This window comes from Notolabrus celidotus, chromosome 13 (assembly GCF_009762535.1).
Source record: "Notolabrus celidotus isolate fNotCel1 chromosome 13, fNotCel1.pri, whole genome shotgun sequence".
In the NCBI taxonomy this organism is placed as follows: Eukaryota; Metazoa; Chordata; class Actinopteri; order Labriformes; family Labridae; genus Notolabrus; species Notolabrus celidotus.
In genome coordinates, this window is record NC_048284.1 from 28,919,632 (window position 1) to 28,937,527 (window position 17,896).

Below are 17,896 nucleotides of genomic sequence, written 5' to 3' on the forward strand. Positions count from 1 at the left end.
TTGATTCACTTCGGCCTTGATGACCACCGTGTCTCTACATTCCTCATCCTGGTGCTGTGGTTGTGATTCACAGAGGTACACAGTCACTTTACCGATAAGTGGCGCTGTCTCCTGCTGTGACAAAATAACTGCATTTAAAGGTCTAGACTTCAGGGCCACCATAACACTCTGAGTTTAAAACGATCCCACTATTTTGTATGTAGATCAGGAAGAGAAAAATCATCTTGTATTTGAGCCTTTCAGATATTTTTTGGGATACAGCCTGAGGGAAGAAGCTGCTCCGGTGCCGGGATGTTCTGGTGCTAGGAGCTCTGAAGTGCCGGCCGGAGGGCAGCAGGTCAAACCTGGGTGAGAGGGGTCTGTGAAAAGGCTAGGGAAAATCCTCATAGACCCCTCTCACCCAGGTCACCACCACTTTGACCTGCTGCCCTCCGGCCGGCACTTCAGAGCTCTGAGCACCAGAACATCCTGGCACCGGAGCAGCTTCTTCCCTCAGGCCGTATCCCTCATGAACAATCCCACTGTAAACCACTATAGACTCCTGTGATATTTCACATACATGTGCAATACTTTGATTCCGGTGCAATACCTCAATATCCATGTGTAATATTGTAATTTATTCCATAACATATTTTATTATTATATTCATCTAGCCTATTACATGTGCACTCTGGATTAGGCAAATTTAACTTATTCCATGTCTTTAAAAGTGCTTCTATATACCGTTATATGTACAGATAGTATTTTAAATTTTCATTTAGAATTTTGGGATTTGTGTTTAGGTTTATATATTTATAGCCCTTACTGTCTTGTTGTGTCCTTATTGTCTTGTTTTTTTTAGTACCAGTGTTCCATTCACCACGTCAAACTGCTTGTGTGTGCGAGCTGACTTGGCAATAAAGCTTTCTTGAATCTTGAATCTTGAATATTTTTTAGACTACTAAAATTTTTAAGGCTCAACTTGTTTTGTTTTTTTAACATGTGTATCACTATTTACTTGTTTCTGTTATTCATTACAGATAATACACTTGGCTCACTAACAACAGTGACTAATATTTGTCTTGCTTTTTATATCAAACTTTTCTTTTTTAATTGTTATAGAGCTTGCCTCCACTTTGGCTTTTATTTTGAAAGTCCAGACAGGAAGTGGTACCTGTGGAGTGCCGCTGTCTTGCCTGTGGAGCTCTCACAGTGAGTGTAGTTTGTATCAGTGTGGTGATACTGTGAGATACTGTATACAGTACATAGGCTGATACACTCGGTGCTGGAAGATGGGCCGTGGAAATCTCACATCTGCGTGAAGGAAGGAAAGCAGGACAGCACGCGCTTTATATCCACTTTGACTGTGTGGACGTGGATTAGAGTCAGTCTGTCTCGTGCTCATCTGGACCATGATCTGGACACAAAGCGACACTAAGCGAATGCGGATTTTACTTTCATCTCCGGCTTCAGATGTGTGGGTAGAGGCATCACCGGCTGCCGCACTGTGGGCTTAAATCCCACTGATAAAAAGGCCCACGCGTGGAAACCGACTGTCGGTGTCTTTTTTCGGGAGAAGAAGTGTTTTTATTTTTGGAACTACAGCGAAGAGGAGACAACATTTTGGGCGGCGAGATGCACCATTTGGTCTGAGGAGGTCTGAGGAGGACTGAGGAGGACCGAGCTCCAACATGGGAGAATGAATCAGGTACTAATATCATCTGTAACGTTCAGCCTGACATGCTGACGGTACCGTGGGCTCCCTGCTCTGAACACCCTCCGGTCTCGTCGTCCACAGAGATTTTAACTCTCGATTGACAGGGGCGCGTCCGGAAGGGGGATCAGGGGTGGCTTGGACCCCCTTAAACAGCTGAAGGACCACCCAAGGTGCCACCCAAAAAAATCCCAAACTGTGGCTTAAATCCTTCTCTGTGTGGAAATCAGCTACCTGGGCTGTGTTGCAACAGGCTGCTTGTAGCATTCTTTGCATTTAAATATAGCTTTTTTATGTTTTGTGATTGCAATTTAAAATAAACTTAGTCTGATAGATTTTAAACTAAGATCTGTGTGATATCAACAAGATGAGAGAAGACATTGGAGTGAGATTTTTATGGCATAGACTTAATCACATGCACTTTCATTTAATCACATGAACCTATTTTGATCACATTTATAGGATATAATGTAAAGAATGGACAGTGGTGTACTCAAACTGCTTTTAGGGACAGGGGCGAAGAAAATAGAAGAGCTCTTCCTTTAAAACCAGAAACTTAAAATTTACGGTTCATTTAAAAATATCATGGCAAGGCAAGGCAACTTTAAATCACATTTCATACACGAGAGCAACTCAATGTGCTTTACATTAAACACATTTGAAAAATTCAGACAAGCATATAAGTGCACAATTAAAATGACAAATATAATGAAGCATTAGAAAAAGAAAAGGAAAATTAGAAATATATTAAGAATACAGTTTAAATGTATTTATTTTGAGCATCTAACACTTAATCCCTGCATTGTGGTGAATATTTATTTTCCATTTGTGCTTGAAATTCAATGATGTTAAAAGAAAAAGAGAATTTATTGTTGCATAAATAAAAAAAATTAACTCAAATCCCTGAAAGAAGCTTTTGTTCTAGTAAAAATTTAGTTTGTTATTTATAAAACTGAGCAATACAATATAAATCCAAGGTTAAAGAAATAATTGAACACTTAAAGCTGCTGTTGGTAGGAATGGTGTCAAAAACGTTCCTTTTTTTCCGCTGGGTTTGGAGAAAAGGTCATAATACCCGTACTCAATCAAATCTGTGTTTTCCAATGCCTTTGTATCAAGCAATGTTATTATTCCCCTTGTTCCCGTTATCACGGACCAATCATAGCTAATCTCCAATCTTCCATCTTGATTGGTCGAGTGGCGGCCCCACTACGTCGCTTTGATTGGCTGGGAAGCCACTACTTCCTCATAGAACACGCACAACGATCTTTTGTGGGCGGGGTTACAGCAGCAGAGAGTGGAGGGGTAATGTTGACATTCGAAATCTCTCTCAGAACTGATGTCTAATATCACAACTACCAACAGCAGCTTTAAATCAACAAACACTGTCTGTGTGTTAAACTGAACTCCCAAACCTGTCAGTCAGGAGTCCTAATCATTCAGGTAGAGATAGAAGTGACTAGTGATGGGAATTCCGGCTCTTTTTAGAGAGTTGGTTCTTTTGGCTCGGCTCACTACAAAGAGCCGGCTCTTTCGGCTCCTCAGTGGCTCCTCAGATTTTTTCTTGTTTAAATGACTGTATTACCTAAAATAATGTCAAATTATATGTAAAATGAATTACTAATGTAAAAAACATACATTATATGAAATGTGCATCATTTAAAAGGCTTTATTTATATTCTCAACATGGAGCAGAGTTCTACAGAAATTAAATTATAAAGTACAAAAACAAGACTCATCATAATTAGACAAAAAGGTCCAATCTCTGATTGTATGTTTATTATTTACACCTTCATTAACAGCAGGTTACCTTGACTGTCTTTATTCTTCACTTATTGCACTGATGGATAAACACTTCTAATGTCCATGACCTGGATGACTGAGAACCTTCACAGACACTTCTAATGTGCCTTTGCAGGTTTTTTGTGGAGCCTGATTGATGACACTTTCACCTTGCAGTCTTCCCTCTGCCGTTGAACAGTTTATGCCTTTTAAATGTGTCTAAAGTTTTCTGTGTTTTCTGCAGTCACTCGTTTTCTCACCTTTCCAGTGCGTTCTCTCTGTCGCGCACGTTCTCCCTCTCGTCTCCCTCCTGTTGGTGTGCTCACTGTGCTGTCTGTGTCTCTGACCCCTCCCCTCCCCGTTCTGCTCAATGTAGACACGTGATTGGTCAAGACGCCACCATGTCTTGACCAATCACGTGAGGCTTTCACAGAAAAAGACGAGGAAAAAAAAACAAAAACGCTCCCGTCATTCACTTCAAAGAGCCGGCTCTTAGAGCCGGATCGTTCACGACCGACACATCACTAGAAGTGATTGCTTAGCTAAAAAAAAGAGAGGCTTTGCAGCCTTTCTGTTGTTACAACGACAGTTAGACTAACGTAAATTCACTGTGCCGATATTGTCACTATTTGGCAGCTACTGTAAATTTTAATAAGGAGTATTTTCTTTCACTTTACTCTGAATGAGTTGACGTCATCATGTGTCAATCAAGCCACCTTAAATGTTAAAACCATAACTGACTGTTGTTTGTTTTTAATAGTTTCACATATCAATCGACATCGATAAATATCAAATCATTATTTCGTTTAAATTTAAAGGCCGATTTTTGGTCCTGAGTGAAAGTTGAAGAAACCAGATAGTTTGTTCGCTTCTTTCTGTATTTAGTTTTCTGATTAATACGTTTTCCGTTTAAGGTTCATTAGCGCCCCCTCCCTTTTAAGTGGTTGGGCGGTGTAATTACATGTTTATTTATATCACATTTTTATTGATATAAACATTTGTTATATATTGAGAAAAATGATATCACGATAATTAGCGTTATGGAATTATTGCCCAGCCCTAGTTTCACATTCGTTGTCACTGTCAGAAGCCAGTCAGAGACAAAGTAGAGCAGATCAGAATCCTACGTTTGACCAGCTGACCGATCAACACAAAGAGATATACATTGGATACCACTGTGTTTTTATGGTGTAATCTTTTGGCGTGAGATTTGTCCCGGGTGTGAGAGCTGGCAACCCTGCATTAGCAAGTGGACAGGTGATGCTTATCAACACATTATATATGGACATAAAAAACGTCAAATATGTCTACTTAGCCTCTGAGTTCGGTGAAATAAGAAATCCTCTCATTGGCACACACGTTTGATGATATCAGCTGTAAACATGTCTATACTTCAGACATTATGCATGAGTTTTCCCAAATCATGTTAAGTATTTGAAATAACAAATTTGAATAGACATCATCTTTTTGGGTCCTTGGAGGGTAAATCGTTGAAATCCATTTGTATGGTTTTCTATGTGTGCACACTTATTGCCAATCCTGCAAAAACCAGTGCATTAAATGAGCTCTAACTCTGCCATTGTAAACAGTTCGCAGTGAGCCGCTGTGTTCGGCATGAACTGCTGTTATTGGAGGTCGATGAAGTGAACGCCTGCTCTGAATGAGCTTTAATTCTATTTGACATTGATTTTTAGGATTATTTGGGTCAATTTTCAGGACAATCAGCAGCTCATCTCACCGGTTTAGACATCAGGTGTGGAAATGCTCAGATGTGATCATTATGTGGCTAGAATACATCCACCAGCTGGCTTGACAGCTCCTTATTTTACAAAATATGTTATTATTGTGAAAAAACATACTAAAGGAAATTCATAAAGTGGGCTTGGTGCTGATACAAATTCCACATTACCTAATCAGATACTGAAATGACAGTTATTCAGACATGTCCAAACACAAATGATCATAAAGTAAGCTTAGAAAATAAAATAACTGATTCAGGAATTATATTTCAAATGAAAGCTGGTTGTTGAAGGTTTGATCTGGAGATAAAGTTGTGTGTAAGCTGTGTCTGGTTAATGCGACTGAAGCAAGTAGTAACCAGCACAGGCATGTGGATGCTAACCTACAAGAAGTGCTAAAGGCAGGTGGCGCTAGATCTGCTAATGTTAGCCACATTCAACAAACTGATTCTTACATTTAGACTAGTCGGTTAGTCTAATCTGAATTAACTTATTTTTTAGTTTTTATTTATTCAATTCCAAACACCCTGTCTAGTACATCTCTAGTGGTATGATGTGTAACAATAGTGTAAACAATAGTGTGTAGAAATAGGAATATTTAGGGGAATCTAGCGATCAGAATCTAGATCGAAACATTCCGATTTTTAACATTTAAGGTCAAATTCTTGAACACACAAAAACCAATCTCTTCTTCTTCCTCCTCCTCTTCTTTCTGCAAAGAACGTATGTTACTGGTTTGTCCGTTCAGTGCCACTATAGAAACATAGCAGTGCCAAACGGCGGCCTCCATGGAAGGGGACCTCCTCTTATGTAGATATAAGAGGCTCATTCTAAGTTACCAAAACAAAATGGTTTTTATATTCAGGTGAATAAACACTGATTTTAACCTACATATAATATCATATTACATTTCTACCAAGTCTGTTCTGATAAATAATGCTGAATACCACACACTATAACTTTAAATGATACACACTGCACCTTTAAATACTGCACACTTTCTTTAAATACTACACACTGTACCTTTTATAAATAATACACACTGCACCTTTAAATACTGCACACTATCTTTAAATACTACACACTGTACCTTTTAAATACAGCACTGTACCTTTAAATACAACACACTACACCTTTAAATGCAGCACTGTCCCTTTAAATACAACACACTCCACCTTTAAATACTAAATACTACACACTGTACTTTTCAATACTGCACACTATATCTTTAAATTCCACACACTGCACCTTTAGGGCGTCATAAAGGTTTTGTTCGGAGAATTGAACTTCCAGTTCAAACCTGGTTCTCTGAGGTTAATGAAGGAACGTACCAGAACAACATGGATACAGATTGCACTGGAATATAAATCGCTGGGTGTCTGATGTCCTCCAGAAGAAGAATGAAGGTTTCTGGCTCTATTAACAATGATGATTTCATTGCATTCAGCAAAGTCCACAACATGCAGTTTCTGTGTAATATATTAATGATCTATTTGTACCTATTCTGACTGCAATAATACATCAAAAATCTCACTTAAAAGATCTGTTGAGTTAAAACTTGAGGACTTATTCCTCCTCTCTGAACACTTGTTGCACATGTTTCGCAAGCTGCAGTCATGTCATCCTCTGAAACAGTGAAAACATCCACACAGGTGACTCTATTTTTACACACTGTCACAGCTGCACTTGTTCTTCTCTGCATGTAATGGCAGATAGGTTTGTTAATAATTAACAGCAGCACCTTTTATTGGCTGCTTTTATCTGATAAAAATGTATTACCTCAATAATATATAATAAAGTATTCCTGTTATAGAGGCAATAACCCATTGGCTCAATATATATCTCATCCACCCTCACTCACAACATGTACTACAGGCTGTCTCTGCTCTATATGTGCACACAGTTTCAGACTCAAGTCAAGCCAAGCCATGCCTGTCAGAGTGTCCCTGCAGATCTAATCATTTCTATGAAACCTCACGTTGATAAATCACAGTCACAGAGACAGACTGGTAACATCTTCAGTGTAAATCTTAAATCTGCTGTTTAAATACATACGATGAAGCCCTGATAGCTTTTGATTAACACAAATGTTTAAATCCCTCCATCACAGACTCAGCAGGCAGGTCTCGAGCTCTCCTGAGTATATTTAGAAGCGCTTCAAGGTGACAAGATGTGCCTGAATAACCCTGTTCTCTCTGCACTTCTCCCATTGCATAATTGTGTTGCCACATTGTCACAGTGCTCGAACAGTCCCCAACGCCGAGCACCCGATCATCCATTAGACCCGCGGGTTTACCTGATTGCTCGGAGGCTGAAGTGGCTATTTTAACATTTTAGGTCACCCTGTCCCCGGAGGAAGGGAAGAAACTTAGCATTACCGTCCTGTAGAGGCAGACTGCTGCACAGCGGGTTCAGCATTGTGACGTGCAAGGTCTGTGTGTCCTGAGAAAATGTGGATTTGAAGTGAATGTGAGAGGTAGAAACCCAAGGTTAAAGCAGTTTGTTCTGTGCTCGTATTCAGCAGGTCTTCTTGTGATGCAGGAACGGGTAAGCGCTGCAGACAATAGGCATGTCATCACCATCCGAATAAAGAAAGCCCATTTTCCTCCTTAATACAGCCTTTTCTCTCCTCACTGTCTCGGTGACATGCGATAACATTATGTGTTGAATGGCTTCATATCTACACAAGCAGCAACCTGTGTTTTAACATGGCTGCATTAAAGCCTGGCGTGCTTTGTTCTCATAATAATTGCCTGTAATTGTGTTTGCTTGGTATTTACTCCCACACAGGACTGAGAATTAATGAAAAAGGCTCATTTGTGTGAAAATTAATCATTTGAAGTACTCACAAATGGACTCTTTGCCACAGCACATGTATTATTTGGCATTTGCTGCTTGGAGATTGTAATGATAGCAGGCAGTCTGAAATAACAGTATCCGATGTTTATACAAGAGATAAGGGTTTTTATTACAGCGTGTGTCTCAGGTTGAACACCGGCTGTTGGTTAATGGCAGCAGTTAGAGAAAGCCCTTTAGTATAATGTAGTATCACATGTCAGCCAAACACAACTCATATTTTATTTCTTTTTTGGACATAATCATTGATTAATATTAGGGATGCACCGAAATAAAAATTCTTGGCTGAAACCCGAAATAAATTATAATGCCAATTATTAGTAGGGAGACCGGGGACAGTTGTAACATTTCACTCCTTGGATTTGAGATTAAGCGATGCATTTTCTGTTTGTGTTGCACAGTCATTTTCTAGGCCATTTATTAGCAGACACTTGAAGCTAGTTTGCATTGCAGTTTAAACACACTGGGTTAAAAGAGCTCAAAGTTATAGACAGAAATGCCAAAAATGTTACAACTGTCCCCGGTCTCCCCTACCATTGCATTTATGGCTCTGACTGTGTGCTAACCTCACTAAAATCAAGGATCTCATTGAACATATCAGACAACGAGGGTGCATGCCCCTCATCTGGTTCAGAGAGACCAGTCCTTTTTGCTGCGCTCTGTTCTCCTGCGCTGTGCACTTCTCCGTCTCCAAGCGGGTTCTCCACATCCATCTCGGCCTGGATCATTTCTTGTTAGGGATGGGTACCTTTCACATTTGAACCGATACGGTACCCATACCCGGTGCCTGGGAATCGGTACCGGTACTCAACGGCACCAATTTTTGGTACTTTTGTGTTTATGTGGTAATAAATGTTAATTTGTTTAATAATAAAATCTCAACATTTTTAAATTTAACATATTTTTTAACATGAAATTAACAGAAACAGGATTATATAGGTGATTAGCTATATTAGCTGACACGTGCTCGTGGCATCTAATTGCTCTTTCTGGAGTTTATCAATTAAAGCTGGGGTTGGTAGTCTCGGAAAACTAGCATGAATTTGAATGTAGCATTTCCTCATGACTCCGTCTAACCCCTCCCCTCCTCCCTCAGAGCTCCTCCAAAACGACTCCCCCACCCCCCCCCACCCCGCTCACATGCACAAGCACCGCTGACTTGCGACCATATGATGGTGACTGATTCAAAACCGGACCTCACCAAAACATTCTCATAGTGAAAGTTAAAAACGCAAACAAACATGGCTGCTGTTAGCACTCACAACTGTCATGCTAGCATTATCCAGTTGTACCAGTGACAAGATATCAGGAGAAAAGTTATAACACATATAATACTGTAACAGCTCTACTGTTTGTTAAACGTGTTCAGTGTAGATGCTCTTAATTCCTACAGTGTTGACGGTCAGTGAAGGCATCAGGAGAGGTGTAGAGTGTGTGAGCTGGAGAGAGGAGAGACAAGAGGAGAAGTTCTTCATTCATTCAAACATTGATTGTTGCTTTGTTGGTTGGCGTGATCACGGCTGACAGTGACCGGTTATTAAAGATCAACGTGTTCACGAATCGGCTCCTCATCACTACAGTGTCCAGACGGACTCTACAGTAGATATACATTTCTGTAGGACTTAGTAAATGTCATTCATTCTTCTGCTTGTCAGAGCCCCTGTGGTGAGAGCTTTTTAGACTCTGATCCGGACTACAGTCCTGAGCAAAGCACCTCATCGGGTCAGAGGGGACAGGGACGAGGAGTACACGCCGGGGAAATGTACGCACAGGAGGCGGGCAGAACGGCAGGACGGGATTTGAATGGTTTAAAATTTTGGCACCCAAAAAAGGCTGATTGGTTGGTGTTTTCCCAGGTTTACTCCGGCTGTAGATAACAGCTTTTCTTCCTTCTTTTTTAAGAACACATCATGTATTGATTGCCATCAGGACATAAAGATCATTTTAACCAGTATAACAAAAAGTGTATCTAAATCTGATTACCAACCCCAGCTTTAACAGGCGTGAATGCCTGCGGACTGGGAAAAAGTCAGTTCTCCGTCTCTTTATGATAACAGGACACACAACTTACTTGTTTGGCATTCACGCACACAGGAACAGTTATAAACAGGGCAGGTAGTCGGAGCAAGAGAGTCAGTCTCAAATGAATCCTCCTGCAGCTCTGCCTCGCGGTGAGTGCACACGCCTGTCAGCTGCATGCTCCGTTTGGTACACTCCCTCGCAGATGCAGAGAGCAGAGAGCAGAGAGCAGAGAGCAGAGAGCAGAGACATCCAACCAATCAATCTCTAACTTTATTACAAGGCAAAAGTATGGAAAATCACCCATTCTTCCTCTCCCTCACAGTCACAAGGATGCGTTCAGGTACCGAAACATGGTACCGTTTATCTTACGTGAATCGGTACTCGGTAGTACCGACGGAATTCGGTCGGTACCTATAAAAGTACCGAATTCGGTACCCAACCCTAATTCTTGTGCGCGCTCCTTTATTCCCACATCCAAGTAGTGATCTTTATAACGCGGATCAAGTACAGTCGCGATGAAGTGCAGAGGATCTGAATAGATCTCAGTGTGCTGACAGACTCTAAAAATGTACTTTTCATTGTTTTAACTCCGTGGTCCATCTCAACCTCTTTGCTTAGAAGAAGCTTTAGTGCTGCAATTAAAGGAAGAGCGGATGCAGAGTTTTTCAAACATGTTGGCCCTTATCCAGACAAGCGCATACTGGCAGTGGTTTTTGCTTGCGTCATCACATCATTCTGTTTCGGCCGTGTTGTTTCAGTAACAAAAGTCTCTTGGTCGAAAAACGAAAATGCACTTTCGGGCCATTTTTGTCCGAAAATTCTCGGTGGCCGGATTTTCGGTGCATCCCTAAATAATATTCCACTGTCATGCCTAACGTACTTCCTGTTATATCTTTACAACATATCTTCCCAAAAAGAACATCTCTCAGCTTCAGCTGCTCCAAAATTCAGCTGCTAGAATGGTGACAAAGACCAGAAAGAGAGCCCACATGACACCCATTTTAAAGCCTCTTCCAGTATCTTTTAGAATAGATTTTAAGATTATTGTATTGGTTTTTAAATCTCTTAATGGTCCTTCTTATTTATCAGATTTGCTTTTATCATATGAGCCCTCATGCCTTGGGGTAGTGGACTTTTAATTGTACCAAAAGCTAGAGGCAGCATTTTATCATCACGCCCCATGTCTGTGGAACAGCCTACCTGTGGAGTTCAGATCAATTTAACCTCCTTCAGGTCTTCAGACTTATTCCACTCAAACTGACTGTTGTGATGCCTTGACTTAAAGAGAAGTCTACATAAACGCAGGGAAGGCTTCAATTTAATCCTCGGTGTGTAATTGAATTCGACATGCTTTGATACATGTGTAGCACCAAATTAAACAAGCTCTGATTAGCTTCTGATGGAGGAGTGGATCATCACCTGAGCATGTCTGCAAATGAAAGTCAAACTGTTTGGAACTATTTTTGGCATCTAAACGGATTTCTTTGGAGGTTAAATACGGAGAGTTTGTAATTTGTCCCACCCTGCAGGCTTCACAGAGAACATGGTGGTGTGAATTAATTGGGGAGCTGCAGACAATAACCCTGAGTGGATTTACAGTCTCAGTCTCTCAGAGGAGAACTGTGATGGAAGTGATGCTGTTTTAATCTGCTTTAATATTCCTCTCTTTGTCTCTCATTACGTTTCTGTGTACTGTTTCAGGGTCTCGCGGCCGTGATGATGATGATGATGATGATGATGATGATGATGACAGCGCCTTGTTGTGTTGAGCGGGGAGTCTCTGCAGCCACGATATCATGCTAAGTGTGAGCTCAGTTACAAGCATGCCTCTCCACCCTGGGGAAGAATGGTTCTCTCCTCTCCTGCTTCCCTCCCAGAGGCAGGGGACACTAACACCAGTCTCTGCTGCCTCGTTACGAAGCTGCTGAACCTTTCTGAGAGGCTGTCGATGGAGAACATCTCCATGGCGAACGCTTCCCTGGGCTCCCGGTCGCCCCCGGAGCCGGTCACGCCGACAGCAGAGGCCCCGGAGAGCCTGCAGGGCGTCAGCCTACCTCTGCAGGTCTTCTTCTGCTTCATCATGGTCGCCATCCTGCTTCTGGCTCTGCTGGGAAACGTGGTGGTGTGCCTGATGGTGTACCAGAGGTCTGCCATGCGCTCGGCCATCAACATCCTGTTGGCGAGCTTGGCGTTTGCGGACATGATGCTGGCCATCCTGAACATGCCTTTCGCTCTGGTGACCGTGGTGACCACTCGGTGGATTTTCGGAGACGTTTTCTGTCGAGTCTCGGCCATGCTCTTTTGGTTCTTTGTGATGGAGGGCGTGGCCATACTGCTTATAATAAGCATAGACCGTTTTCTTATCATTGTCCAGAAACAAGATAAGTTGAGTCCACAGAGAGCCAAAGTGCTCATCGTGGTCACGTGGGGACTTTCTTTTGTTTTCTCTTTCCCGCTGGCTGTTGGTTCCCCTCCTCTTCAGACCCCGCCCAGAGCCCCTCAGTGTGTGTTTGGCTACAGCGTCGAGCCCGGTTACCACGCCTACGTATTGATACTAATGCTAGTCTTCTTTTTCATACCTTTCATGGTCATGCTGTACACATTCATGGGGATCCTCAACACCATCCGCCACAACGCCATCCGCATCCACAGCCACCCGGACAGCATCTGTCTGAGCCAGGCCAGCAAACTGGGCCTGCTGAGTCTGCAGAGGCCCTTCCAAATGAACATAGACATGAGCTTCAAGACGCGTGCCTTCACCACCATCCTCATCCTCTTCTCTGTGTTTACAGTGTGCTGGGCACCTTTCACCGCTTACAGTCTGGTGACCACCTTCAGCGACGGCTTCTACCACAAAGACAGCTTTTTTCAAATCAGCACGTGGGTCCTGTGGTTGTGCTACCTCAAGTCGGCCCTCAACCCTCTCATTTACTACTGGCGGATCAAGAAGTTCCGCGACGCCTGCCTTGATCTGATGCCCAAGTACTTCAAGTTTCTTCCTCAGCTGCCGGGCAACACCAAGAGGCGCATTCAGCCGAGCGCCGTGTACGTGTGCGGAGAGCATCGCTCTGTGGTATAAAGGAAAAATCCACCCTGGAAACACTTCAGCACTGTTACAAACACATCCTCACATTCTGTACTTTGCAGTTCTGGGTCTGTTTTGTTGTTTACTTTTCTTAGCTGATAAAAAAAAACAGCACCGTATTAGAGGCTGGGGGTTGTGTTGGTGGAGATGTGTTGCTTCGGGGACCAGCGAGAAAATTAAACACAGTCCTGAAGTCTGGTCAGAAACAGAGACTTAATACCTGCGTACTGTCGCTACAAATATAATCAGACAGGGTTTTAACTCTCTGAAATGGAGCTGGTACTCTTTGATTTTTTTTCATCCTTAGATCCAATATCACACTCAAGTTAGAGAGCAGAACAATACCTGTCCAACGCCTTACTGAGGGATTACAAAAACAGGATGTACACTCTGTACAGTCTTCAAAAGTGACAGCTGCACTAGAGCTCTGGTTACCGTCATTTGGCAGATGAATCAATCTTTAGTTGTATCACGCCAAATCACAACAAACGTTATCTGAAGACACTTTTACAAACATAGCAGGTCTAGACCATACTGTATGTAAAACTATTAATGGAGACCCCCATGATAGTTATGAGACAAGTGGTAGTAGTAGTAGTAGTAGCTGTAGCTGCTGGAGTCCAGTTCGTCTGTATCAGCTGGAGACTGGAACGTCCACAGCAGGAGGCCGTCTACGGCAGCAACTCAGAGGAAAGGTCTGTGGTTAGAAACAGGTGAAAAAAGGATTCAACCCTCAGAAACTCTGGAAACACGCTGCTAAAAACTCGAATCTTACTGAGCATATTTATCTCACAATATCTCATTACACTTTATGTTTTGCACATTCCCCCTTTATAACACTTTAACTACACATCCCCCCCTATATTAGTATTATTTCAAGATATTACAAACCAACAATGAGGAAATAATTGATTGTTATGAGAAAAATGGCGACAAGTGTGATGATATTTATTCAAAGAAACGTATCAAAAAGACTCTGCTTGTTGAATGTGCAGCCATTTTTACTTCTTACAATCAATGAAGTCCTGATGTTAGGCCTGTAGTATCTTCAAACTAGATTTATGTCTGGACTTATGTTTAATGTGATGAGATATTTCGGTGACAAATTAGACAAATACACTCGGTAAGATTTTGGTTTTTTGCAGTGCAGCTAGTTAGCCATGATAATGTTCTGACATATTTTACTCTGATATTTTGTGGTGCTGTTTGTTCCAAGAAGACGTGAACAGCAGTGAAAATTTGACATCATTTTCTGTTTTTTTCACAGATTCTCTAATGGTGCATAAATACATGTTGAGCTTTAATACCCAGCTTGAGTCTTTGCACAACAAACACATCACAACAGTGAACTTTGTTTGTTGCATCTCTTTAATAAAAAGTAGGAATACTCTTTCCTCATTGCAGAGTTTGGTTCAGAGTTTGGCTGACATGGACTCTTAAGAGGTCAACAGATCTTAAAGTTATTAAAGGAAGCTGGACTTATGTGCTGCAGGATGTTTCTGGCTTTCTGCCTCCAATATGAAGCCTGGTTTATACTTCTGCGTTGACCCTACACAATCTGTAGGGTCAATCTGTCCGTGTCGTGCAGTAACACTGCCGAAACAATGAAGGGAAGTGTGGTCTCTCTGATCAGGTTACCTGTTTCCGGCCAAGCGGACCAATCACAGGGCTTGCGGTCCCCGTCAATTCGATGTGTAGTTACATATTGGAGAAGACGTAGGCCTCTGAGTAGGTACGGGAGCTACGCAGACCTACGCCCGTAGGCTTCGCCTTCAATCTAACGCAGATGCATAAATCAGGCTTTTGAATTGAGCTGTGGTGTGGTTCTTTATTTTCTACAACAATCAGGGTAAACAACCAGTGAAGGATGCTTTAGGATCAACTCATGCAGCAGATGTTTGTTTGGCTAATTTGTCTCGGTTGTACATTTTGATGCAAATTTTGCACCCGTTTTCGTGTCTTGATGCCTTAATGTGCGTTCAGACCAAGCAGCAACCTCTGGTGTTTGAAAGTGAAGTGCAAGAAAACTGCAGTTTGTGGGACACTAAGACAACGCCTGTGTTGTCTACAGACTAATTAAGACAAATGGGGAAGTGAGACAACATGCAGATGGAAACAGACGTGTCAGTGTTGAGATTATCTTCAAGTTTAGTCAGCATCAGACATGATCGATCCAAACTTCATTAAAAGAAAGTTTCGGACTCAGATATACAACGGTTAACTTGACTTGGAATAAGTTGAGGCTTGTGTTAAACCAATGCAACAAATGATTTCAAGTAAGAGCAGACAAAAAGCTCCTCGTGGTTCGACTTAAGTTTAGGAGTCTGTGAAGGTTCTTTCATTCAGCTCATCGTCTTTAAGTACCTACTGCAGCACTCGCTGTTAAAACTGTCAGAACAATGAGAGGTTCGTGTGTTTTGGATTGGTTCGCTTTAATAACCAAGAGGAGGCTGACCTTCATCTCCGCCAACAGCAGCTTCAGTAATAGAGCTGAATGTTGAAATGTTGATTGATAATGTATCGATACTGACATTCCTACGTGTGGCATGTTGGCCAAACACAAACGACAGAGCAGAGTTTGTGTCTAAATACAGTCAGGTATTGGCTTCCTTCTTGGTGAACAATCTTTGCAGACGAACAGAATAGTTCTTTCTTCCTGTGTCCAGATATTTGAAGCAAGATTTTGATCTTTAACTCTTGTTTCAACAGACACGGCAGTAAAAAAAAAAAAGGTGTTTGATTTTCACACCCAGCTGTCCTCAGTAGACTAGAATGCAGTGCAACAACAAAGCATTTCCTGCTAAGAACACAACCCTGGATAAACTCTCTCTTTTGTGCTTTATCTTACTGTAGCCATGGCGCTGTCTCCATCAGCTCAACAAACACACACACACACACACACACAAACTCCTCCTCAGAGTGATACAATGTCATTCTGGGTAATGAAGGAGAAACCTTAAGGTGAAGTAGTCTACTGAAGGAAACCATAAAAGAAAATTAAAACACTTCATAACTCCTGGAACGTACTGAATGGCACACAGTGTGTGAGAATATAAACGGGTGAATTTTTCCTTTAACCCTGAGCTGAAGAAGACGGGAGCAGCTGGGTGTTTTGGTTTCATAGATTTTGTTTATGGAGGCATGTAAAATAAAGCTTTGAATGTGGTCCGAAAAGAGGCCACGACACATTTGGACGTGTGTATTTCTATTTAAATGTTTTTGGATGTGCCTATTGATTAGTCCATTTGCCAGTCAGAATGCTGCTATATCTGGTGAAAATGTGCAATTTCAGTGTACTGTACTGTTGAATGTAATAAAGAAATACACATTTCTTACCTTGGTAAACTGTCCCATGTGGGTTTCTTTTAACTTCCGAGCTAGCTCGCTAGTATTTGTCAGTAAATGCAGATTTCATTGAGTTTGCAGATTTTTCTGATTTGCAGGTTACCATATTTATTTTCGTCACTGGCTCGAATAAGGAAAAATAACATCCTATTAATTTTGTTTTTCAAGTTACTTGACAAATGCTATAAACAAGATTTCAATGATAGATCAGTCTTTTAATTTTGTCCATTTATGTATTTTTTTTTTCAATGTTTCACTTTGCAAATTTTGGAGACTAAGGGCCTGTGTCCACTCACACATTTTTCATATAACCTCAATTTTCCGGCATTTACTGTTCCTGGGTTAACAACGTTGTCTCTTGAGCCCTGGCCCTGAAGTCTGTTTTTAAATGCTCTATATTTTTTTATTATATACATGTTGAAATATCCAGAACTTTTATAAAGAAAACCAATGAAAAACAGTTGTGTTTTGACAAAGTTGATTTCACAAGTCCAGACTTGATTTTGATTGGTCAGCTGTAAAAGGGTGGATTGCCCACTCAGAGGGAAGTCTTTGCCCCAAGTGGAGGAGTTTAAGTATCTCAGGGTTTTGTTCAAGAGTGAGGGGAAAAGGGAGCAAGATATTGACAGACAGATCAGGGCAGCGTCCGCAATCATGCAGACGCTGTACCGGTCTGTTGTGGTGAAGAGAGAGCTGAGCCAGAAGGCAAAGCTCTCGGTTTACCGGTCAATGGCTCAGGGTGTCTGGGCTCAACTGTAGAGATAGGGTCAGGAGCTCAGACATCCAGGAGAGGCTCAAAGTAGAGCCGCTGCTCCTCCGCATCGTGAGCAGCCAGATGAGGTGGTTCGGGTGTCTGGTCAGGATGTCTGCTGGATGTCTACCTTGGGAGGTGTTTCGAGCATGCCCGCCTGGGAGGAGGCCACGGGGCAGACCCAGGATGTGCTGGCGAGAATATATCTCTCAGCTGGCCTGAAAAACGCTTCGGTAACCTTCCTGGGGAACCAGTGGAAGTGGCCGGGGAGAGGAGTGTCTGGGCTTTCCCGCTGAGACTGCTGCCCCCACGACCCAGACTCAGAGAAGCGGAGGAAGATGGATGGACAGTGATTTAAGGTGGCATTGCCGAGTGTTGTGGTGTTCCTCAAGTCTATGTTTTAACTGAAAGCGCAACTGCAGTTCCTCCAGTGTCCACTTGAGGCACTCCTCAAAAGCCAAGGAATCCTTATTAACAGCTATGTTCTTCAGCAAATTAAACATGTTTAATGCATGGTACGAAAAACATCTTTGGTATGAATAGCTCATTCCTTTAGTCATACACACTGTACAGGGGGTGAATTTTTGAAGATATTACAGCTAAGTATTTTTCATAACAGGTTG

At 41.9% G+C, this 17,896-nt stretch overlaps 1 protein-coding gene across 1 annotated transcript; it reads left to right on the forward strand.

The window, feature by feature from the left end:
- Positions 1-1,151: 1,151 nt before the first annotated feature.
- Positions 1,152-16,522, forward strand: gpr63 (G protein-coupled receptor 63). The gene is made up of 2 exons (XM_034700112.1): positions 1,152-1,687; positions 11,794-16,522. Exon 2 carries the CDS (start codon positions 11,939-11,941, stop codon positions 13,169-13,171), a length of 1,233 nt encoding a protein of 410 aa, XP_034556003.1. The 5' UTR covers positions 1,152-1,687; positions 11,794-11,938; the 3' UTR covers positions 13,172-16,522.
- Positions 16,523-17,896: the final 1,374 nt, after the last annotated feature.

Excerpts from the sequence above, each read along its gene's own strand:
- gpr63 (XM_034700112.1), top strand. The coding sequence starts at position 11,939 with ATGGTTCTCTCCTCTCCTGCTTCCCTCCCAGAGGCAGGGGACACTAAC.